General features: G+C 48.1%; 3 protein-coding genes across 5 annotated transcripts in view; 1 reads left to right on the top strand and 2 right to left on the bottom strand.

The window, feature by feature from the left end:
• The window catches only part of LOC143782523 (thioredoxin-like protein 4A), a 73538-nt gene that overhangs the window by 21216 nt on the left and 28664 nt on the right, over window positions 1-23658 (bottom strand). The gene's annotated exons all lie outside the window — the stretch shown is intronic.
• On the bottom strand, window positions 217-23617 carry LOC143782524 (thioredoxin-like protein 4A). 3 transcript variants are annotated; one of them, XM_077270036.1, is made up of 4 exons: window positions 23585-23617; window positions 21353-21524; window positions 17924-18027; window positions 217-1005 (listed from the first exon to the last, which is right to left on the bottom strand). In XM_077270036.1, exons 2-4 carry the CDS (start codon window positions 21503-21505, stop codon window positions 834-836), a joined length of 429 nt encoding a protein of 142 aa, XP_077126151.1. In that variant the 5' UTR covers window positions 21506-21524; window positions 23585-23617; the 3' UTR covers window positions 217-833. The 3 variants fall into 3 exon arrangements, with proteins under 3 accessions (XP_077126151.1, XP_077126152.1, XP_077126153.1); XM_077270037.1 differs by having other exon boundaries at window positions 21353-22557; window positions 23111-23611; XM_077270038.1 differs by lacking the exon at window positions 23585-23617 and adding an exon at window positions 22660-23440 and having other exon boundaries at window positions 21353-22557.
• Window positions 3225-4719, top strand: LOC143782518 (uncharacterized). The gene is made up of 2 exons (XM_077270028.1): window positions 3225-3673; window positions 3798-4719. The coding sequence occupies exons 1-2, from the start codon at window positions 3477-3479 to the stop codon at window positions 4717-4719; spliced, it is 1119 nt and encodes a 372-aa protein (XP_077126143.1). The 5' UTR covers window positions 3225-3476.

The following is a 23658-nucleotide window of genomic DNA, read 5'->3' as shown; positions in this document are numbered from 1 at the left end:
TTTATTTTGGATTTTTTTTTTCTGGGAAGAAGGGGAGAAAAAGATGAAAATGAAAAAAAAAAAATTCTTAAATTGTGAAGTGGTTAAAAATTTGGTGTTCAAGCACGTTGAATAAAAATTTTATCCAGCGGCACAGCCTCTTTAAAGTGTGTTGTTTTTTTTCCCTAGAGGTGAAAAAGCATACTAACAGAAATGCAGTAAAAACCACACTACTGCTACGTTCACAGCATAACTTTATTCTGCACCAGTGCCACACCATGGTTTGTGAGCTTAGAAATGTAATCCACTGATCAACCACAATCCATTCTTTATCTCAATGTTCTTTTTTGGCCACGCAGATACAATACTCACATCAGTATTTGTAAGCTAAAATCAGGAGTGGAACAATCAGAGGACAGTATAATAAATACAGAAGTGGTGTTTCTATCACTCACTCTTGGTTTTGGCTTACAAATACTGATGTAAAATACTGACCAAACACTGAACGTGGCCTAAGGTTGAAATCTGAACCTAAGAGTAATTCTGACGAGCAGCACTAATTGTATTATGATGACCATATGACAGGCAGTAGTTTTCAAAAACAAAAGTTACAAATTTCAGATTTATTAAAACAATACAACAAGCAGAAAAAAAAGACTTATAATATAAATAACATGTTCGAGGATTGAATCCTTGTGTTTTCTCTCAGATCAGAAAGCTCATCAATAGGTGTAAAACATAGGATTGCGCACTGCTTCGCAAGTCGATGATCTCATGACCGTTCTTACGTCCAAGTTAATGTTTAGCATAATAATGATGTGTGTAAAAAGCACCATATCACCAGGCAGTAAGCTTCAGTATCTGTATTTTGTGGAGTAGTCCTTGGGAGACACCACTAGACCTCTGCCCTTCCTGGCACCTCTGTAGACCGTTTCCACGATATCAATCATCTCCTGTTTATCTTCCATTGCCCAGTTAATCTTGTTATTGTTACCAGTGCCTAAATCAATCATAATGTGCTTGTTCCTGTTGTAAGGCGATAGACAAAAAATACATATTAATGGGTAAGCATGACCTGCCGACAAAGATGCAAAGGCGGTGAGACGCGCGCCGAGGCCACAGATAATGGATCAGATACTTTGACTTATGTATAACTTTATGTGCCTCCATTGTGCCATTCCTATTATTATGCCACCTTTATTATGTATCAATTTGGCCCTCTATTACCTGGACCCGTCACTAACCTGTACAGTTATGCAGGTGTTTATTTTCCAGTACTGATCTAGAAATATTTTGTACAATTAATCCAACAGACACTGACTATATTTCTATACTACTCCAGACATGCTAGGTAAGGCCTCTTTCACACTTCAGTCTTTTGGGGTCAGTCTGAAACCGCCATTTTCCTCAAATAGCGGATCCGCCATTTTTTGGGGGGGCGGATCCGCTATTTTCCCATAGACTTGCATTAGCGACGGATTGTGGCGGATGGTCGTCCGTTCCATCCGCCATGCGACGGATCCATCGAAATTTGGCGGACGTTGTCTAGACATTGACGGACATTGTAACGTTTATTGTCTGCGCCTAATTGACGGTTCGTGACGGATCCATCGAACTGTCATTTGGCGGATCAGTCGCCCCAATCCGTTTTTTTCAATTGAGCATGCTCCATAAAGTAGATACTTTGCCCAGACAACCCCAAAACTATATAAACAGGACAGGTGGGCCTCATTCCTCAATGCGCCAGCAAGAGAGACAGACCCTGCCAGCAAGAGAGACAGACCCTGCCAGAGACTGCCATGTGAGTACTGCCATCCAGCATGAGGTGTGTGTGTGTGTGATGTGTGTGTGTGCCCGCCTTGCATGTTTTTATTTTTCATACTGTGCTGGTATTTTGAATGGCTGTGCTGTGACGTGTGTGTATAAATGCCGTGTGATGTGTGTGTCCTGCATTTTTGTTATTTTTCATACATTGACATACTGTACTGGTATTTAAAATAAAGTGTAGCTCCTACTTTCCAACAAAAAAAAAAAAGAAATAAAAAATTGTAATAAATTCCACAAAACTGTCCGTAGTATGATTTCAAGATAAATTTAAAACTGGGTCTACATTCAATAAAGGTGTTTGAGGTTCTATATACAAATGCGGAATGCAAACCTTTGGTCTCAAAAATTTTATCTGGTTTTAGAAAACAGTAACTGTAGGGTAACCATAATTAACATTTTTGGGTATTGGTATTTTAACTTTGAATGAGGGAAATTTTTTATAAGGTTGAAACTGTGTCTGGAGGAGGGGGTGAGGTAGGTTTAGCAAAATGCGCATGGCGCATATCAAGTTTGAAGTAGTTTTGGGGGGAAACAGGAGGTGGACGGTTTTACAGCTTGTGCATCAAGCATATCAAGTTTGAAGGGAACAGTTAACACTTTTTTTTTTTTTATAATTTTTTTGTGGGGAATCAAAATGTATGTTGGCATACCAATACATAATCATTCTAATTAAAACGGTGTTTAAATTGGAAGATTCTTGGGACCAAGCAAGGAACCCAAGAGAAACGCAGCAAGGACCCAAGACAGACGCAGCGAGGCCCCCCAAGTTTTGCAAACAGATGTAAGTATAAAGTCCCGAAAGCTTTATCTATCCTTTTGTATAGTAGCTTAGAACTCTCTTTATACTTGCAGATTCTAGGGACCAAGAGGCACCCAAGACAGACGCAGGCAGGCCCCCCAAGTCAGGGACCATAATGTCGTCTTCTGAGAGCCCCCCTCACATCGTCAGCCACCTGAGGTGATTTTTTTTTTCTTCATAAATTTTTTTGGGTACATCTCTGGTAACATATGTTTTTGAACCCTATATGTATTTATTCTGTTTTCACAGGAAGCTGAAGCAGAGGGGCTTCCAGAAGGAGACGGGCAGGGTGGAGAAATGAGAGGAGCGGGAGCGCATAGTGTAAGTTTTGCAGAGACCGATCCTCACATAAAACACACTACACCCAACACAAACATTCAGCACAGCACACACACAGTACATATGCCTCCATCCAAGCACATTATTTATTTATTTATTTTTTTATTAGTCTTCACAATCCGGGGCTTGACGTAGAGTTCCTCAAAGCACCTCCTATAGTCGTCGGAATGCTAATCGCGGCGGTCACAGAAGAGTAAGTTCCTTTTTGGTTTGGTGTTTAGTAAACTGTAAAATTCATGTGGTATAATCTTTCCCTTTTTATTCTTATTTTTTTGTTAAGGCTTCACAGCGTGCTCCCGAACAGACTGAGGAAGAAGAGAACATTGATGTGGACACCCTCATCCAAGAGGTCCAAAGTCGGGAGCCGCTATGGAACATGTCGGACCGCCGCCATGCTGACCAGTTAGTCACCCGACGGCTATGGGAGGAAGTGTGCAGTGCTGTTCTGGATAACTGGGAGGAACTCGACGCTGGGGCCCAGGATCTAGCGCGTAAGTATTCACACTTCATTAACTTGTGTTAGCATGATTTAATGTGTTGTATAGTAACCAATTTTTGCTTTATCTTTCCAGGTAACAGGGTTATCGTGCGGTGGCGGTCACTCAGGGATCGCTTCAAGAGGGAGTTTAACAAGGAGATACAGGCCCCGAGTGGATCTAGAGGACGCAGGAGCAGGTATAAATATGCCAGAGCCCTGTCGTTCCTCCAGTCGACGCTGCTGAGCAGAAGGTAAATATTCAACACCACATGTTTTCAGTCAAACTGTTAAAATGTGTAACCTTCATATTTTTTTGACAGCAAGGGCAATTGTAATATCAAGATACAAATTATTTTTTTTTTTCTTCTTTAACAGCACTGTCTGCAGCACTCGGGAGCCTGCATCAGCGTTGCACCCCTCTGGAGCGATCTCTCAGGAGTCCGCCACCGGGGACCACGTCGACCCCTCTGTATCTGTACCTTCCCTTTTGTGTGATCCCTCGGCCCCATCCACCAGCGCTGGAGCAGCAGGGCGGACTTCGTCACTTGAAGCTGCAGGTGATGAGTTACAGTTCCCTTTACCCCATCCCTCTGAAACTGCCGCAACATCTAGACCACCTTTGGGGTCAGGACGGCATCGCCAAAGAGGTCAGGAAAGGAGCTATGCGCCTGAGTTTTTGCATCTGAATGCAGCCTTCCAGAATGCCATCAAGCTTTTGGGTGAGCAAACATCTGCTGGGTACAATATGCTTAAAAGCATACTTGAACTCAGCAGTTGTCTGGATAGGATGCATTCAGATGCAAACCAGTCACCAAGACATTGTTTTTTTCAGTCGGTCCTCAGGCACATGGAAAATCTAACTCCTGACCTGCAGATGCATGTGATGCAAGGCTGCCACACTGCTCTAGCGCAGGCGATGTCCCAAGCCCCTCCACCCACCCTTCATGTTTCAACACCTTTCCCCTCTCAAGCCGCAGTCTATCCTCCCGTCCATCCTCCTCCTGTCCATCCTACTTCTACTCCTTCGCCATTCCTTCCTTCCCCCCTCAGTATTTCCCAGTACCTACCTTCCCCTTTCCATTCTTCCCCTTTAACTTCACCGTTCCCAATCCCACCAACACCTTCACCATACCTCCCACAGACCACATCTGTACCTCAACTCCCTGCCCAACCTCATGTTTTCACCACCCATTCCACTTCTGTTCCTCCCCGTGATGTTCTGTCCCCCACTATCGACGTGGTCCGCCCTGTCAGCCCCTCCGCTACTATCTCCACCCCAAATTATGAGAACCTGTAATAAACGTGTAATAAATAAAACTTTTTTTGGTTTAAAAACAATTTTATCGTCTTTCCTTTTTTTTTTTTTTAAACTGTATAAAAACCACCAAGGTTATGGTAAAAGTAACAGTAGAAAATGTGTAAAGGGGTACCGTTTCAAAACATACAATACTGCGAGGTTAAAGTACAAAAGGTTTTGGAACAAAACAAAAAACATGGTATATTTACAAGTGTGAAAAAAAAATTTTTTACACCATTTCGTACTGCCAGTCAACTGATCCTTGAGGAGACATGAAGTAGTCTGCAAAATTGTCCCGCATTCTGGACTACGAAAACTTGTGTTGTGGTAATCCCGCAAGGTGGTTTCTGACACATTATCCTCCAGGGAAACATGTTCTTTGGATAAAACAAAATTGTGACGTACCACACAAGCCTTCACCACATCATCAACAGTGTCAGTCTGCAGTTTAATTGCAGTTAGTAGGATTCTCCATTTAGCAGTTAAGATGCCAAAGGCACATTCCACAACTCTTCGTGCTCTGGTTAAGCGATAATTAAAAATGTTCTTCCTCTGGGTCAGTCCACTACTTCCATAGGGTTTAAGCAAGTGTGGGGAAAGCTGGAAGGCATCATCTCCAACGCACACAAATGGTAATGGTGGACCGGTGGTTCCAGGGAGAGGTCTAGGCAGTGGAAAGTCAAATGTCTCTCCATACAAACGACGCCCCATTGGAGAAGTTTTAAAAATCTGGGAGTCATTTGCGCATCCATACGCACCGATATCCACAGCAATAAACTTGCAGTGTGCGTCGGCTATGGCCATCAATACAATTGAGACGTACTTTTCGTAGTTGTAAAATTCGGATCCAGAGCCAGAAGGTTTGACAATCCTCATATGCTTCCCATCAACTGCTCCCACACAATTTGGGAACTGGCATATTTGTTCAAAATTGTGGGCAATCTCCAGCCACCTCTCCTGTGATGGCTCTGGAATGTATTCCGCTTGTAAGCAATCCCACAATGCCCGGCAGGTCTCTCTGATGATCCCTGAGATTGTGGATATCCCAAGCCTGAACTGGAAATGTAGGGATGAGAACGACTCTCCAGTTGCAAGGAATCTGTTAACAAAAGGAAAAACAGGATTTTTGGTTGCTTACCGTAAAATCTGTTTCTTGAAGCCTCCATTGGGGGACACAGGAACCATGGGTGTATGCTGCTGCCACTAGGAGGCTGACACTATGCAAATAAAAAAGTTAGCTCCTCCTCTGCAGTGTACACCCCACCGACTGGCATTGAACTCTTCAGTTAGTGAGAAAGCAGTAGGAGATAATGAAACAAGGTTGAAAAACCATAACCACAAACTTGAGAACTGTAACGTGAGAACAGTCATAGAACAGATAACAGAAAACATTGGGAGGGTGCTGTGTCCCCCAATGGAGGCTTCAAGAAACAGATTTTACGGTAAGCAACCAAAAATCCTGTTTTCTTTATCGCCTCTCATTGGGGGACACAGGAACCATGGGACGTCCCAAAGCAGTCCCAAGGGCGGGAGAACAGACTTCCATCAGGTCAGAGGACTCACCACTGCCGCCTGCAGGATCCTTCTGCCTAGGCTGGCGTCCGCCGATGCGTAGGTATGGACCTTGTAAAATTTGGCGAACGTGTGGATGGAAGACCAAGTTGCCGCTTTGCAAAGCTGTAGGGCGGAAGCCCTGTGGTGCACCGCCCAGGAGGCGCCGACTGCCCGGGTAGAGTGAGCCTTAATCCCAGGAGGGGGCACTCTGTTCTTGACCCGGTAAGCCTCCAAAATTGCCGTTCTGATCCAACGAGCAATAGTCGCTTTAGAAGCCGGCTGGCCTCTGCGCGTGCCATTAGGAATGACGAAAAAAGAATCCGTCTTCCGGAAAGAGGATGTTCTATCCAGATAAATCCTCACTGCCCTGACTAGGTCTAGCTTGTTCAACGATCGCTCCAGAGGATGAGTCGGAGCTGGACAAAAGGAAGGTAGAACGATGTCCTCGTTGAGGTGGAAGGTGGAAACCACCTTAGGAAGAAAAGAAGGTGGAGGACGGAAGACCACCTTGTCCTGGTGAATGACCAAAAACGGAGGGCGGCAAGACAGTGCCGCCAGCTCGGAAACGCGGCGAATGGACGTGATGGCCACAAGAAAGGCCACCTTCCAAGATAAAACTGATAGAGGAATCTCCCTAAGAGGTTCAAAGGGAGAAACCTTCAAAACGTCCAGTACCAGGTTTAAGTCCCAAGCCTCCACAGGGGCCCTGAACGGCGGGACCGCGTGGGCTACCCCCTGAAAGAAGGTCTTAACCTGTGGCCGAGAGGCCAAGGTCTTCTGAAAGAGGATGGAAAGCGCAGAGACCTGACCCTTCAGGGAACTAAGAGCCAGGCCCGAATCCAGTCCTGCCTGAAGGAAGGCCAAAAGAGAAGGCAGGGAAAAAACCATAGGCGGCACGCGGTTGGACTCGCACCAACGGAAGTAGGCCTTCCAGGTGCGGTAGTAGATCCTGGAAGACGAAGGCTTCCGAGCCTGAATCATGGTGTGAATCACACGGTCCGAAAGGCCGGACGCTCTTAGAACCGCGGTCTCAACAGCCACGCCGTTAAACTGAGCGACCGAGAATTCGGGTGGCAGATCGGACCCTGGGACAGCAGATCGGGCCTGTCTGGAAGGTGCCAGGGAGCGTCCGCGAGAAGGTTGACGAGCTCCGCGAACCAAGCTCTCCTGGGCCAATCCGGGGCGATCAGGATGACCGGCACCCCTTCCGCTTTGATCTTCTTCAACAGTTTGGGAAGTAATGGAAGGGGTGGGAACAGGTAGGGCAGCTTGAACTGTGACCAAGGAATGGCCAGGGCATCGACGCCCACTGCGAGAGGATCGCGTGACCTGGAGACGAATTGCGGAACCTTCCTGTTGATTCGAGACGCCGTGAGATCCACATCCGGAGTTCCCCATCGAAGGCAAATCTGATGGAAGACCTCCGGATGCAGGGACCATTCCCCTGCCGCGAGACCCTCGCGGCTGAGGAAGTCGGCGGCCCAGTTTTCTACGCCGGGGATATGCACCGCGGATATCACCGGAACCGTTGCCTCTGCCCAAAGGAGGATCTTGGATACCTCGGCAAGGGCCAAGGAGCTCCGAGTCCCCCCCTGATGGTTGACATATGCCACAGCCGTGGCGTTGTCCGTCTGGATCCGGACTGGAAGGCCCCTGAGGATCCTTTCCCAATGGCGGAGGGACAGAAAGATGGCCCGAATTTCGAGGACATTGATCGGCAGCGCAGACTCCTGCGGCGACCAACGGCCCTGAACCGTCAGGTGGCGAAAAACCGCACCCCAGCCGATCAGGCTGGCATCCGTTGTCACCACCTGCCAGTGAACCGGAAGGAAGGACCTGCCCTGGGAGATGAGAGGAGACGTCAGCCACCAGTTGAGAGACCGCTTGACCCGAAAGGAGAGTCTGATCGGCCGATCCAGGGAGAAGACCGACCTGTCCCACTGAGACAGAATGGCTTGCTGAAGGGGCCGAGAATGGAATTGGGCGAAGGGAATCGCTTCCAAGGTAGCTACCATCCTCCCCAGAACCTTCATGGCCGATCGGAGTGAGGGAGGCCGAGGTCCCTGGAGCAAGAGTATGTCCCGACAAAGGGTGGATCTCTTCTCCTTGGGAAGGAAGACTCTGGACTGACGAGTGTCGAAAAGCATGCCCAAAAAGATGATGCGCTGAGAAGGAATAAGGCAGGACTTCTTCCGGTTGACCAGCCATCCGAAACGGGATAAGGTGTCGAGAACAATGGACAAGCTTTCGTGGGCCTGAGCAAAGGACGGAGCCTTGATGAGGATGTCGTCGAGGTATGGAAACAGGACCAAGCCTCTGACTCTCAAAACGGCCATCAGCGCCGCCATGATTTTCGTGAACACCCTTGGCGCGGTTGCGAGACCGAACGGCAGGGCGACGAACTGAAAATGATCTTGTTGCACTGCAAAGCGCAGGAAACGGTGATGACCGGGAAAAATTGGAACATGTAGGTAGGCGTCCTGGATATCTATAGAGCATAGAAATTCCTGAGCCTCCATGGAAGCAATTACTGAACGAAGGGATTCCATCCTGAAGTGTTTCAGGCGAACCCTCCTGTTCAGCAATTTGAGGTCCAGAATGGGACGAACCTTGCCGTCTTTTTTCGGTACCACAAAGAGGTTCGAGTAGAAACCCGTGTACCGTTCCCTTTCTGGAACGGGAACAATCACCCCGGATTTTAGCAGAGAAGCGATGGCTGCGAAGAAGCCCGGAACCAAAGCTGGATCTTTTGGAGGACGAGATTGGAAGAAACGATCCCTGGGTCGGGAGGCGAACTCTATCTTGTATCCCGAGGATACAACTTCCCTGACCCATGCATCCTCTACTGCGGAAATCCAGACGTCCCTGAAACGGAGAAGACGGCCCCCCAACCTGGGAGTTGGGCTGGAGTCTTGCCGAGAGTCATGCGGAAGTGGATCTTCCAGTCCTGGGCCTGGACGATCTACCCTGGGAATAGCGAGGACGCCAGGACGGAGTGGGCCTGAAGGACACCGCCTTCTTCTCTTGACGTGCCTGTGGCCTCTGTTGCTGCTGGGAAAAGGAGTTTGATGCAGCGAAGCGACGAAAAGGCCGAAACGAGCGAAACTGCCGTCTAGGAGGAGGGCGACGAGGTTTAGCCTGGGGGAGAAGGGAACTTGTGCCCCCAGTGGCATCCTTAATGATCTGGTCCAGCTGGGAACCAAAGAGACGAGAGCCCTGGAAGGGCAGACTAGTGAGGGACTTTTTGGAGGACAAGTCCGCCTGCCAGGCCTTGAGCCAAACGGTCCGGCGAATGGCAACGGCATTGCTGGAAGCCTGAGCAGCACAAGAGGCGACATCCAGGGAGGCGGAAACCAGGTATTCACCAGCGTGGGAAATCTGGTTGGCAAGTTCCGCTAATTGCGCGGGAGGAGCCCCGTCCAGGATACCTCGCCGTAGATCCTTGGCCCATATTGAGATGGATTTTGAAGCCCAAGTGGAAGCAAAGGCTGGGCATAGCGCTGCTGAAGCCGCATCAAAGGCAGATTTCGCAAAAGATTCTATAACTCTGTCGTTAGAATCCTTCAGAGACGCTCCGCCGGACAGTGGAAGCACCGTGTTGGCGGACAGCCTGGAAACAGGGGGATCCACCGAGGGAGAGACCGTCCAATTGGCGGTAAGATCTGGTGAAAAAGGATATAACACCCCCAGACGTTTTCCCCTCTGAAAACGTCTGGTCGGATTCTCTCTCTCTCTGGCCAGGATTTCCTCGAATTCAGGATGAGGAGCAAAAAATTTTGAAGGTGGTTTGGCCCGTCTAAACGAAACCGCCTGATCTGCGGGTTCCGTAGAGGGATCCTTGATGCCACAGGTTTGGTTTATAGCCCGAATGAGGTTCTGGACCGACTCACTCATGGTGGCGATTTGCCTAGGATCCAGCTCCGAAAATTCGTCTGAGGGCGCATCAGATAAAGCCTCGCCTGACTCAGGGGAGGAGGAACGGTGCGACACCAACCGCGGGGGAGGGCCGTGCGGCGAGATGGAACGCGAAGAGGACTCAGACCGACGTTCCTGTCTGGACCTTTTGTGGCTAATCAAGGAGGGCTCGGGCGGCGGTTCCTGCGACCCGCTGGCCACTGCAGGGGTCTGCAGGGGAAACCGATCCAGCGCGGACACCAGGGTTTGAGACACCCGTGTTAAATCGGCCACCGATTGTGACAGAGAAGCGGCCCAGCCTGGGATGGGGGGATCACTCTCGGGCGGAACAGCCGGGGGATCCTGGGCGGTGGGAACAATCGGGTTGCTGCAGGACTGACACAACGGGGAGGACTGACCTGAGGGAAGTTTGCTGTTACAGGACGAACATGCAAAGTACGTGACTAAGGCAGTAGATGAAGAAGAAGTAGGGGGGCGAGAGCGGCCCCCTTTAGAGGAAGACATCTTGAGGGACCCTGAAGATGCCAGTTGGTTAGGGGACAGTGTGCAGAGGGGGGTGTCAGACTGCAGTGCAGCTACTCACGGACCCGGTCCTGGAAGATGTCCCACTTGTCCTTGGTGGAGAAATCCCCTGTGCTGAGCTCACAGAAGATGCGGGCGAAGGAGCGTGGCGCGCTGCGGGAGGCACTGCAAGGGCTGCTGCTGTGGTGTGAAGCGATGCTAACACCAGACGAGTGTCCCACGAGGAAGGGGGCGGAGCTAGACGCAGAGGCGCCGGTGGGCAGGTCCTAGTATGTCGGGCGGGAAAAAGCCCGCCCGCAGAAGCGGAAGTGACAGATCCGAAGACCGGAAGTAGGCCCCGGCCGAAGCCGGGGCCTAAATTAGGAACCGGCGGCCGGGAAACGAGCCGCGGCGCCGGTATAGAGCGCCAGAGCGATGCGCCGCGACGGGAAGCTGGCGGCACAGGCGCCGCAGCCTGCTAGGCTGCGCCACTGAAGGGCGCCACAGTCCACCTCCTGCGGCGCCGGAGCAATGCGCTGCAGCGATAAGCAGCGCGATAGACTGCAGGGCTGCTGCGCTGAGGACTGTGCCCAGGGAAAAAACCGCAGCACTGATAGTGCGCCGCGGAAAGGAGTGAACGGCAGCCAGGAGCTGTCAGAAAGAAGGTGCTGAGAACGCTGCGGCCAGAAAGGGGCCCCGCGCTGGAGCAGAAGGCCCTTGCAGAATAGGATACACTTAACAAGAATCCCCCCCTAACAAGGATCTGAGAAGGGATAGGGGACATACTCACCTAAAAACATCCCACGCCGTACTAACCTTAAAAAAAGGGTGAAACGTCCAGGGCTGATGGACGTCCTCGTCTCCTCCAACCGACAGGCTCTGGTGGGCGAGTGGGTGGGGGACGGAGCCAGGACCGGACTTCTGAGCACGCTGGTGTGCCAGGATCTTGGTCCTGGTGAGGGATCAATGAGGATACGGGGTGGCAGTACACACCGTACTCATAGTCCGCTTGTGGGAATACAGGTGTGACTATTCACCCTGTATCCCTCCGAGGAAACCTGCAAGAAAACGACGCACATTGAGGTAGATAAGGGTCTAATGAAAGACCCGTGTCCACCTCCTACTGACACTAAGCTAAAACTGAAGAGTTCAATGCCAGTCGGTGGGGTGTACACTGCAGAGGAGGAGCTAACTTTTTTATTTGCATAGTGTCAGCCTCCTAGTGGCAGCAGCATACACCCATGGTTCCTGTGTCCCCCAATGAGAGGCGATAAAGAAAGACAATTAATAAAAACTTCAAAAAACAACATTACAGTTATAAGTCTGATGAATGAGAATCATTAAAAAAAATAAATAAATAACTTACCGAATAGTCACCATGAGACGCTCCGCTGGTGATATGGAGAAGCGCATCTGGGTGTCTCGTCTCCGTATAGATTCTACCACATGGCCCAACAAAATTTCGAAATTTTCTGCATTCATTCTCACATAGCTGAAGAATTTTTGAGGATTTCAATTCAATGTACAGTGTGGAATAAACACCACGGGTTATGCGTTGGGCTGTGATAGGATGGATCCACAGCCTTCTCTTCCGCCGCTGCCGCAGGATGCGCAGTCTTTCTTCCTCCTTGTCTCGAATGATGACTGCCAACCGATTTGCCTCAAGAGTGAAATCCGCACATATCTTCACAATATTCGCCAGCACCCCTTCCATCTTTGCCACTTTCTCTACAACCTTTCAAAGATGTGGTGTAAATACACAGTATATATAGTTTTCCAGTCATTTCCAGTAGCCAATCACATTGAGATCCTCCCTTTTTAAAAAACGGATCCGTCAAAAAACGGTTACAACGGATGGAAAAACGGTAGCAACGGTTCAAACGGATCCGTTTTTTTGACGGAACAGTAACTGATCCGTCACAAAAACGGATCCGTTTTCTCAACAATTTTGACGGATCCGTCACGATGTCGGAGCTGACTGACGCCAAACAACTGAAGTGTGAAAGAAGCCTTAGAGGTGTGTTCCTGCTTTATGGTTCCAGCTATGTCCCATTGTGACTATGTTTTAAACTGTTTTGCTATTGAATATCATATCAATTATGTTTTATAATATCTAAATAAAATTTGATACATTTTATCATTCTTGATAGTTTGCTCCTTCATAATCGCTATTGGGTCTTGCATCCAAACTAAGAAGGGCTCACTATACTATAACGAAGAATTTTGGTGGTTATATACATATATAAGCATGAAGGCTTTGTAGGTGGAAGTGTGGAAACAAAAAAAGACCTGTGAGCTCTCCAGATACATCTGCTTATGGGTATGTGCACAAAATTCTGCTGCAAATCCTGATGTGTTGGCAGAAAAAAAAGCTGCATAGAAAAATAAAAACATTGTTGCAGAGTTTTCCTCCACTCATTACTATGGGTTAAGGCCTCTTTCACACTTCAGTTGTTTGGAGTCAGTCTAAAACCGCCATTTTCCTCAAATAACGGATCCGTCTTTTTTTGTGACGGATCCGTTATTTTCCCCATAGACTTGCATTAGCGACGGATTGTGACGGATGGTCGTCCGTTCCATCCGTCATGCGACGGATCTGTCAAAATTTGGCGGATGTCATCTAGACATTGACGGTCATTGCAACGTTTTTTGTCTGCGTTGAAATGGCGGATCGCGACGGATCCGTCGCGTCCGTCATTCCATAGAATGGCCACCTATGGGCGACGGATCCGTCGCGACCGTCATTTCGGCGGATCCGTCGCCCCAATCCGTTTTTTCAATTGCGCATGCTCCAAAAAGTATATACAACCCACAAGTAACTGATCCGTCAAAAAAACGGATCCGTTAGAACCGTTTTCTCAGCAATTGTGACGGATCCGTCGATCCGTCATTATGGCGGAGCAGACTGACGCCAAACAACTGAAGTGTGAAAGAAGCCTTAGTCTGCAGCGAAAAATGCTGAAAGAGATATGTAGCAAATTTAAATCTGCAAGGAAAAAAAAATAAGCAAAGTGTGCATAAGATGTTAGGAAACTCAGTCACTTTGCTGGGACTAGGAAATATTTCAGGTTCTGCAACAAAACTGCGGACAAAAATGCGAGAAACGCAACATGGGCACAAACTCATGATACGTAATTACCCTATAATCCCCATATTACAATCCTGGAGACTTTTAACTCTGTGCTGTTCTTTTGTTAATCATCCAATAAAGGTATGAGCTAATTTATTACTGGGCGTTACTAGTTGAGGGTGCGTCCACAAGCTGCGCTAATGCATGCAGTAGTGCAGCCACCCCCACCTGCGAGCAAGTGCACAATGTTGGAGGGAACGGCTCAATTTTGCTGCAAATTCATGTGTTCATTCAGATGGCGATGTTGAACAGAGAATAATGTACAAGAACGTCAATCACATCCCTGAGACGTATACTATGCTGGTTTTGTGGTTAACTAATGTATAGGAAAGAACAGGAGAAAATAAATAAATATGCCAATGTAATGTCATCAGCTGAGTCCAAAAAGGCCAATAAGTGGGGTCCTCAGGCTCTGATCAGCGCATGCACCAGGGGCTTTCACTACACATATGATGAACATGTCCACATCTATCTATATAATCGTCCAAGGGTCACTTCTGTCTGTCTGTAACGGAAATCCCGCGTCGCTGATTGGTCACAGTCCGGACGCAAATTCGCCCCTTCCTACTCTCCATCTGTGCCCCCTCCCTACTCCCCTCCAGTCAGCACTCACACAGGGTTAATGGCTGCGTTGCACCGCGTTATGCCGTGGTGTAACGCAGTCCGTTAACGCTGCCATTAACCCTGTGTGACCAACTTTTTACTATTGATGCTGCCTATGCAGCATCAATAGTAAAAAATCTAATGTTAAAAATAATTTAAAAAAAATAAAATTATATTCTAACCCTCCGGCGACTTTCCCGCTCCTCGCAACGCTCCAGGCTATGCATTGCGGTCTCGCGAGATGATGACGTAGCGGTCTCGCGAGACCACTATGTCATCATCTTGCGAGACTGCAATGCATTCTTGAGACTGGAGCGTCGCGAGGAGCATCGCTAAACGCCTGGCCTGGATCCAGGGGCCGTCGGAAGGTGAGTATATTGTTGAAGAATAAGACGTGCACTCTCGCTAGTGCTGGTGCAGACTGAACCTGGAGGGATACTCCGGACTATAATCCTGTACAACAACAGTCGCACTCAATAAAGGAGTTTTTAGAATTTTCGTTAATCAAAAAAACGCGATTTCTTTATTGTGAACAAACACCAAAATGAGGGTATCACCGCAGTGTTTCAAGGTAGGTAACGTTTCGACCCGCAGGGTCTTTCTCAAACCTTACTTTCAGTGGTAGATACCAAGAAGAGGGCGTAAATCCCTTTGGAGATGCAGAAGTCCCGTTAGGGGCTGTAATATGAGAGAATCCGGTGTCTGCGACACACCACCACCGCAGACACCGGATTCTCTCATATTACAGCCCCTAACGGGACTTCTGCATCTCCAAAGGGATTTACGCCCTCTTCTTGGTATTTACCACTGAAAGTAAGGTTTGAGAAAGACCCTGCGGGTCGAAACGTTACCTACCTTGAAACACTGCGGTGATACCCTCATTTTGGTGTTTGTTCACAATAAAGAAATCACGTTTTTTTGATTAACGAAAATTCTAAAAACTCCCTGATTGAGTGCGACTGTTGTTGTACAGGAAGGTGAGTATATAACTATTTATTTAAAAAAAATTTTTTTTTTTTAAACAGGGATATGGTGCCCACATTGCTATATACTACGTGGGCCGTGTTATATGCTGCGTGGGCCGTGCCATATGCTACGTGGGCCGTGCCATATGCTACGTGGGCCGTGCCATATGCTACGTGGGCCGTGCCATATGCTACGTGGGCCGTGCCATATGCTACGTGGGCCGTGCTATATTTCTCTGCTGTATCTGTGCATCATGAATCGTGGTATGTGTTAAAGAGGGGGGCCCACAGAGACTCTTTCGCCCGGGGCCCTCAAAAACCTGGAGCAGGCCCTGGCTTCACTGATTGTTCACTTCCGGACGTGACCAATCAGTGACAGGCGCAGTCCGGCCATGAATTGGCGCGGAATTTGAACCACTCTTCGCTAATTGGCTGCGGACAGCAGAATCCTGTGTATAAATTGCATTATTCTGAAAACTTCATAAATAAACTACATACATATTCTAGAACAGTGATTTTCAACCTTTTTTGAGCCGCGGCACATTTTTTATACTTAAAAAATCCCGAGGCACACCACCAACCAAAATGGCACAAAATGGTGCGTCCAGGTTTGAGATGAAAGTCTGCAGTCATTCTATGTGACTGCAGGCTTTTGAATTCTCACAGCGCAAGCACTGCACACTTTCAGGATTCTCCCTTGCCGGTGGCCAGAGTGGACGGTCATGACAGCACAAGTATGTGATTTGGATACTTCTGGTCACATTCTAACTAGACGTGTCCGGCCTCAGTCAATTCATTTTCATTGAATGAGGCCACACATGTCTAGTCAGCACGTGACCGCATGTATGTAAATCACCAACATCAGAGAATTATGATAGCAGTGTGCACTGTGAGAATTCAGAAGTCTGCAGTCACATAGTATGACTGCAGACTCATCACAACCTTGGACATCCCCTTTAATGTTCCTAACAAATAAAAATGAGAATTAGTATCACAAAAAAAACACATTTACATCCAGGTACCTGATAGATGACGTTGTTTGTGGAGTCGCCTCTTTCTTTTCATCTTCACCTTGTCCAGATGCCATGATGACTCTTCTCATCCACCGGCAGAGCTCGTTTCTGCAGACTTCCATCTTCTCCTGTCTTCTGCAGCACATCCCGACACAACACCCTTAAAGATAGCAGTGTTATTATAATGCTCCGGAATAACAATATCTGCCCTAGGCTGAGCCTCTGAGTAAATAATTGCCCCTCACTTTATTCCCAGCACATAATATGACCCTCACTGTCCCTCTTATGGTACATGCCATCCACACTACCCTCTCTCTCTTTTCCATACTTCACACTGCCTTCTCATACGGTGTCCCTCATAGAGAGCCCAGTCTCTCTACTGTGCCCCTTCATTACACTCCTCCTACTTGGCATACTGTCTCCTCCTGGCTGTTACCCTCACACTACTCACTATCTATTATGTGTCCACTCACACTTTCATCCCCCCATACTGTCTGCACACATTTCTAATAGCCTCCTCCTGTACATCCCCCCCCCCTGCTAACATACCCCTTTGCTCTCTCCATATTTACTCCTCACACATTCCCCCCTCACACATTCCCCCGACTCCCCATACTGTCCTCACACATCCCATCACCGTTGCTCCCAGTACTGTCTGCACACATTTCTAATAGCCTCCTCCTGTACATCCCCCCCCCCTGCTAACATACCCCTTTGCTCTCTCCATATTTCCTCCTCACACATTCCCCCCTCACACATTCCCCCGACTCCCCATACTGTCCTCACACATCCCATCACCGTTGCTCCCAGTACTGTCAGCACACATTTTTCCCCTCGCTACTGTGTCCACCCCCATCTCCCCACTCACCCCCACAGAATATATCCACTGCCCTTCCGATAGAATAAATCCATCCCCTTCCACAGAATAAATGCACCCTGCCCCACACATGCTAAATAAATTCCAGCCCCCCCCCCACGTACACACTGAATAAATCCCCCACACACTGAATAAATCCCCCCACACACTTAATAAATCCCCCCACACACTTAATAAATCCCCCCACATACTCCCCATAAACCCACCCCACGCTGAATCTTCGGTGTCTTCAGCTCCACAGCACAGGAGCACTTACCACCAAGTCTCTTCTTTCTCCTGCGCGCCGGATAGTGACGTCAGCAGCGTGATCACATGACTTGATCACGCTGCTGGCGTCGCTCTGACCCGGCAGTCAGAGCCTCAATTGTACTCGCAGCTGGTAGATGTCTGCGAGTACAATTGATCTCCGGGAGCCGGCGCGCTGCAGCTTCTCTGTGCCGGCTGTCAGCTTGACAGTCGGCACAGAGAACAGCTGACTCCCGTTCCCCGCGGCACACCCGACCATGTGTCGCGGCACACTAGTGTGCCGCGGCACACTGGTTGAAAAACACTGTTCTAGAATACCCGATGCGTTAGAATCGGGCCTCCATCTAGTAACCAGATATAGTCACAAACTCTAGCAGAAGAAACATTTTATAGAACTCACCTGAAGAAGAACATGACTGTACAGGGATCATATAACTCGTACATTTTATTGAAATCGGGGACTTCTGTTATATCCACCAGATAAGTCACAGCAAAGTTTTTCACCTGTAGTGAACAATAAGATAATAGAAATGTTTGTTGTACAAGTACAGCACACTGATGAGTGCATAGCAGACACGGGTAGCTTATCCAGGGGCTTACGCTCAATGCAGGGCTCTGCTGCAGCGTGCACCGCCTTGTGCTGTACTTACTTTCATTACGTAACCTGTGGCCACTGGAGGGGAGCCCCGACAACACGTCTATCCTCTTTGCAAATTCTGTGTTAATTCTGATTAGCCAGCCTGGCACCTTGTCATTGTGCCGTGCCAGGCCGGCTAAGCAAAACAAGAGTCGTGAGGTGGTTGTCGGGGGCCTGTCAATCAATCCACACCAACTCCCATCATGGATCTAATGTCATTTAGAAACTCCTGTCCTGAAGTGTTACTATCCAAACAGCCCTATGCTGATATTAACAATATTTTTTTTTATTGCTGTAACTACACTTTTATTATTTTAAATATGTGACAGACCATAAGACGCCCTGCAGAATGGTGGGAGTCTAGTGCTCCGACCCCAACCGATGGCGCAACACTTATGTGACAGGTGCACAGGAGCACTTTAGGGGGTGTAGAAAGTCTGAGCCTGGACACCATTAAAGGAAACCTGACAGCTCCCCATGTCTCTATCACACTCCATACTGCTTCCTACAAGCCTCTGTTTTCTGTTTAATCAATTTCATGAAAATAATTTAATTATGCCAGTGATGTGCCACCAGTGGGCGAGTAGTTGAGGGAGCATTTCTTTCCCAGGACTAATCTTATCACACCCCAATAGGCATATGTGACATGATTTGCATAGTAAGTATAGCAGAAGTAAGCCAAGTGTAAGCACCTCGGATCATTGGCATTCTTGCAGCTCACCGTTCCTCATCAAGACATGGGGAAGCCGTCAAGTTACCTTAAAGTATGCGCCCTCACGCAGGAACAGAGCACTTCTGATTCCCTCAATAGCACACAGGATTATGTACGGGGGGCACATAGACTGTCTACAAGCCTATACACCTTTCTGTATGGAGGCTCCTGCCACCACTTCGCAACCGTGTTGAGCAATCAGTTGGGGTCTCAGGATCCCTATCGATCTGTCACATCTTTGAAATAAAACAATAAAAAGTGTAGGTACCTTTCAACTGAGTGTTGGGCGGACAGCTTTTCTTCCCGATTCTCCCCCATATCTGGGACTGAGCATGAATGTGTTCTCAGAGGAGAGGGGGGCACCCTGCCTTGTCCTTACTACCCCTCCTCTAAAATCTGCATTCAGGGGGTTGTAGACAAGCGGTGGTGCTGGTCAAAACAGTCGGGTTTGGTCAGCTCTCCTGTAACAGCCATCTATGGAAGAGGACACAAGTGGGATGTAAATGAAACACTGGTGAATACAGCAGAGAAATTAGAGAAAAGCCTGCCATACCATGGAATCAGGCCGAACGTTAGGCAGGGGCGAGATGGAGATATTGGGAGATTTACACTGAGCTCTTAAAGCAATAAACAATAAATACAGAAATAATTGTGCGCTCTAAACTTTGCAGAAACAGAGGTGAAGGCCCAGGAAATTATGATAAACTCACTGTGCAGGAAATACGGCACCAATAATGCTATGGTTCCAAACCTTCACCGCTTACATCAGCTGAAATGTCTAATGTGGGGCTGTACTTTCCCGATTCGTATGATCTAATATTAACCCCTTAACGTCCAATGACGGGCAGTGTGTCATTGGATGCCTCCCCGTTTGGTTCGGGCTGCGGTGATGAGCCGGCATCTTTTCCTGTACATGACAGCTAATCTGATCAGCTATCATATGCCCCTGTTAACATGTTAAATGCCACTGTCAAAAACCTGACAGCGGCATTTAACATGCATGCGCAGGAAGAGCGTCATTACCTCCTCCCATCAGCGCCCGTGTCACATGAGCGCGGGTTGCCAATGGATTGGCATGACAACCCGGGGTCAGCAGGTCGGCGCTTATGGCAAGTGAACATATCTGCTATGTATGTAGCTATCTATGTAGCACAAGCGATCAGATGATCGCAGCTTCTAGTTTTCCCATGGAGACTATTGAATCAAGCAAAAAAATAAAAATTGTTTTTTAAAAATATTAAATATAAAAGTTCAAATCACCCCCCCTTTGCACCATTCAAAATAAAATAAAAAAATACATATTTAGCTTTGTCACGTTCAGAGTCACCCAATCTATCAATATATAAAAAGAGTTAATCCAATCTGTACACGGCGTAGCGAGAAAAAAAAAAAAAAAAAATCGAAAGGCCAGAATTACTTTTTATGATCACTGCAACATTGCAATACAATGCAATAACTGCCAATCAAAGGATTGTATCTGCACCAAAATGGTATAAATAAAAACATTGGATTGGCGAGCAAAAAAGTAAGCCCTCACCCAACCTAAGATCATGAAAAATGGAGACACTAAGGGTCTCGGAAAATGAAATTTTTATTTTTTTTTTATTTAATTTTTTTTTCACCACTTACGGTAAATAAAAAAGAACCTTGACATGTTTGGTGTCTATGACCTCATAATGACCTGGAGAATCATAATGGCAGGTCAGTTTTAGCATTTAGTGAACATGGTTAAAGAAAAAAATATCAAAAACACAATTGTAGGATTGCACTTTTTTTTTTGCAATTTCACCGCATTTGGAATTTTTTCCCATTTTCCAGTACATGATATGGTAAAATAAGTTCAAAAAGTACAACTCGTGTTGCAAACAACAAGCCCTCACATGGCCACATTGACAGAAAATAGAACAGTTATGGCTCTGCGAAGAAGGGGAGCAAAAAATGGAAATGCAAAAACGGAAATACCCCTGGTTCTTATGGGGTTAATTACACTTCGCTTCATTGGGATTGTCCCACAATAATATACCACGTCTCTATTGGATAAAAAAAAAAAAAAATTGTTCATCTCAAGTCATAATAAAAAAAAATAATAATAAATAATAAATAATAATAAAAATATGCGTGTGTGTCGATATTGCTGTTATGGACTTTTTATAGCCCCCTGCTGTTATTCTGATTTTTTTTTTCCACCCGATCTGTCCGCTGCTGGTGAGAAGAAGCAGCTTCTTTTCTGCTGATTTTTAGTTGCTTGCACATTTTGCGTTGTGTGCCCAATGACACTATGAGAAACAAAGACCAGCAGGGGGCGCTAGAACAGTTATGCAACCAATTTCTAGACACTGGATTTCTATATTAATTTGAAAAGATGTTGTTTCGTCTGATCCACCATAGAAGATTATTCTATAAATTGTAGGACAATAGCTTTAAGCTGAGCACTCTATTGATTTATAAGGCAGGAATCCGACCCTGGCGTTCACACTGACCTTCTCAGCTATGCAGTACAAAACTTCATCCATCTTCATACATGTAGGATCCCAGTCATGTCCAAAGCGGATAACCAACACGCGGTCCTCCTCGGAAAGGATGGACTGGTCAACCTGCCAGCCATTGTGCAGATGTGGAAGCATGTAAGACATCCTGACGCCTTGGTTTTACCTTTACAAGAAGAGACAGTAACGCGTTACATAAGAGGCCGCACACCACAGGACGGAGGAGCACTATGATCGCTGGGCACCCCAAAGGTCAGGAAAGTGGGGACCCCATACTCCCCGGTGACTGGAGCAGCGGTCACACACGTTCTCCTTCACGTCTAGGAGCCTGGAAATAAATACAATAAATGGTGCACGAGTGATCATTGAGCCATTCATTGACTATGGGACTGAGAACAGCGCGGTCAGTACCAAACCCAATGAGCAGCACAACGTGGATGGGTGACTAATGTTCTGGACATGTAGATGAGGCGCAGACAATGGCCTCGGTGGACTAGTCTAGTGCAGGTTTACACATGCTGATAATTGGGGATCGAGCATTCCAAGGACTGACGGACAACTGATCTTCCAAAAGACGAGCAAAACGCTTGTTTGTCGGGTGCAATATTTTTTTAAAGGTTGGGGTACAAGTCTGCAGTCAGTATGTGACTGAACACTGCGAGGATTCTCGCTGGCGGTCACGTGCCGACTAGCCGTGTGAGGCCTCAATGCAAGTGTACTGAGCAAGGGTGGACACGTCTAGCCGGAATGTGGCTAGGAGTGTGCAAATCGCATATTAGTGATCACATGACCACCAACTCTGGCTCCGGAGAATCCTGACAGTGCGCAGTGTGAACTTTCACAAGTCTGCAGACGCATAGGGTAACTGCAGACGTGTACCCCAAGGCCGGACAGCCCCTGTAACCATCCTGTGTATGTAAGATATATGTAGAGGGGTTGGGAGGAGCTAATGCTGAGCTGTCAGTCAGTGCCGGAGGGGCAGAACGCTGTAGGGGGGAGGGGGTGTCGGGCAGTTTCTCACAGTTATTAACCCCATATCTGAAGGTTAGTAGGGTTGTTAAAGTAACAGGTGCTCTTTAATAGTTTCAAAAAGGCCGACTTCCCTCATACAATCATTTCTGCATTCGCTCTACCCACAGGACAGCCATGTCCTCGGCAGCACATCTTTCCACAGGACAGCCATGTCCTCGGAAGCACATCTTTCCGTAGGACAGCCATGTCCTTGGAAGCACGTCGTTCCACAGGACAGCATGTCCTCGGCAGCACATCTTTCCGCAGGACAGCCATGTCCTCGGCAGCACATCTTTCCGCAGGACAGCCATGTCCTCGGCAGCACATCTTTCCACAGGACAGCCATGTCCTCGGAAGCACATCTTTCCGTAGGACAGCCATGTCCTTGGAAGCACGTCGTTCCACAGGACAGCATGTCCTCGGCAGCACATCTTTCCGCAGGACAGCCATGTCCTCGGCAGCACATCTTTCCGCAGGACAGCCATGTCCTCGGCAGCACATCTTTCCACAGGACAGCCATGTCCTCGGCAGCACATCTTTCCACAGGACAGCCATGTCCTCGGCAGCACGTCGTTCCACAGGACAGCATGTCCTCGGCAGCACATCTTTCCATAGGACAGCCATGTCCTCGGAAGCACGTCGTTCCACAGGACAGCATGTCCTCGGCAGCACATCTTTCCATAGGACAGCCATGTCCTCGGCAGCACATCTTTCCACAGGACAGCATGTCCTCGGCAGCACATCTTTCCATAGGACAGCCATGTCCTCGGCAGCACATCTTTCCACAGGACAGCCATGTCCTCGGCAGCACATCTTTCCACAGGACAGCATGTCCTCGGCAGCACATCTTTCCATAGGACAGCCATGTCCTCGGCAGCACATCTTTCCACAGGACAGCCATGTCCTCGGCAGCACATCTTTCCACAGGACAGCCATGTCCTTGGAAGCACATCTTTCCACAGGACAGCCATGTTGTCGGCAGCACGTCTTTCCACAGGACGATGTGCTGCAGAACGTCATTAGGCATGGCTGAGCGTCCTGCTCGGTGCTGGGGAGAGGAGGTCGGTGTAGACCGGAGGACCCTGAGGACGGTCCGGTGTGTGCAGCCATGGTAGCGCTCTCACGGCACAGCACTCCGGGCAGGAGACCACAGATAGCCGTCACCCCCGGGGTTATGGCGGCTCAGTGCTGGAGCACCGCACACCGGTCACTTACCGCACAGCGGCCGCCCCACAGACACAGCTTTACGGTAGAGGCTAAATCCAAGTCGGCTAAAGGACCTCTGCCCA

Source organism: Ranitomeya variabilis, chromosome 6 (genome assembly GCF_051348905.1).
Source record: "Ranitomeya variabilis isolate aRanVar5 chromosome 6, aRanVar5.hap1, whole genome shotgun sequence".
NCBI classification, from domain to species: Eukaryota; Metazoa; Chordata; class Amphibia; order Anura; family Dendrobatidae; genus Ranitomeya; species Ranitomeya variabilis.
Note: the sequence above shows the minus strand (reverse complement) of the source record. Positions and strands in the feature narration are given on the sequence as shown.

What these genes read in the sequence shown, in the direction of transcription:
- LOC143782518 (XM_077270028.1), top strand. Translation starts at nt 3,477, where the DNA reads ATGTGTTGTATAGTAACCAATTTTTGCTTTATCTTTCCAGGTAACAGG. An exon ending in TCGACGCTGCTGAGCAGAAG is followed by an intron (nt 3,674 to 3,797) that starts GTAAATATTCAA and finishes CTTCTTTAACAG; the next exon opens with CACTGTCTGCAGCACTCGGG.
- LOC143782524 (XM_077270036.1), bottom strand. Translation starts at nt 21,505, where the DNA reads ATGTCTTACATGCTTCCACATCTGCACAATGGCTGGCAGGTTGACCAG. An exon ending in TGTACTGCATAGCTGAGAAG is followed by an intron (nt 18,028 to 21,352) that starts GTCAGTGTGAAC and finishes TGTTCACTACAG; the next exon opens with GTGAAAAACTTTGCTGTGAC. An exon ending in ACAGTCATGTTCTTCTTCAG is followed by an intron (nt 1,006 to 17,923) that starts GTGAGTTCTATA and finishes GCCTTACAACAG; the next exon opens with GAACAAGCACATTATGATTG.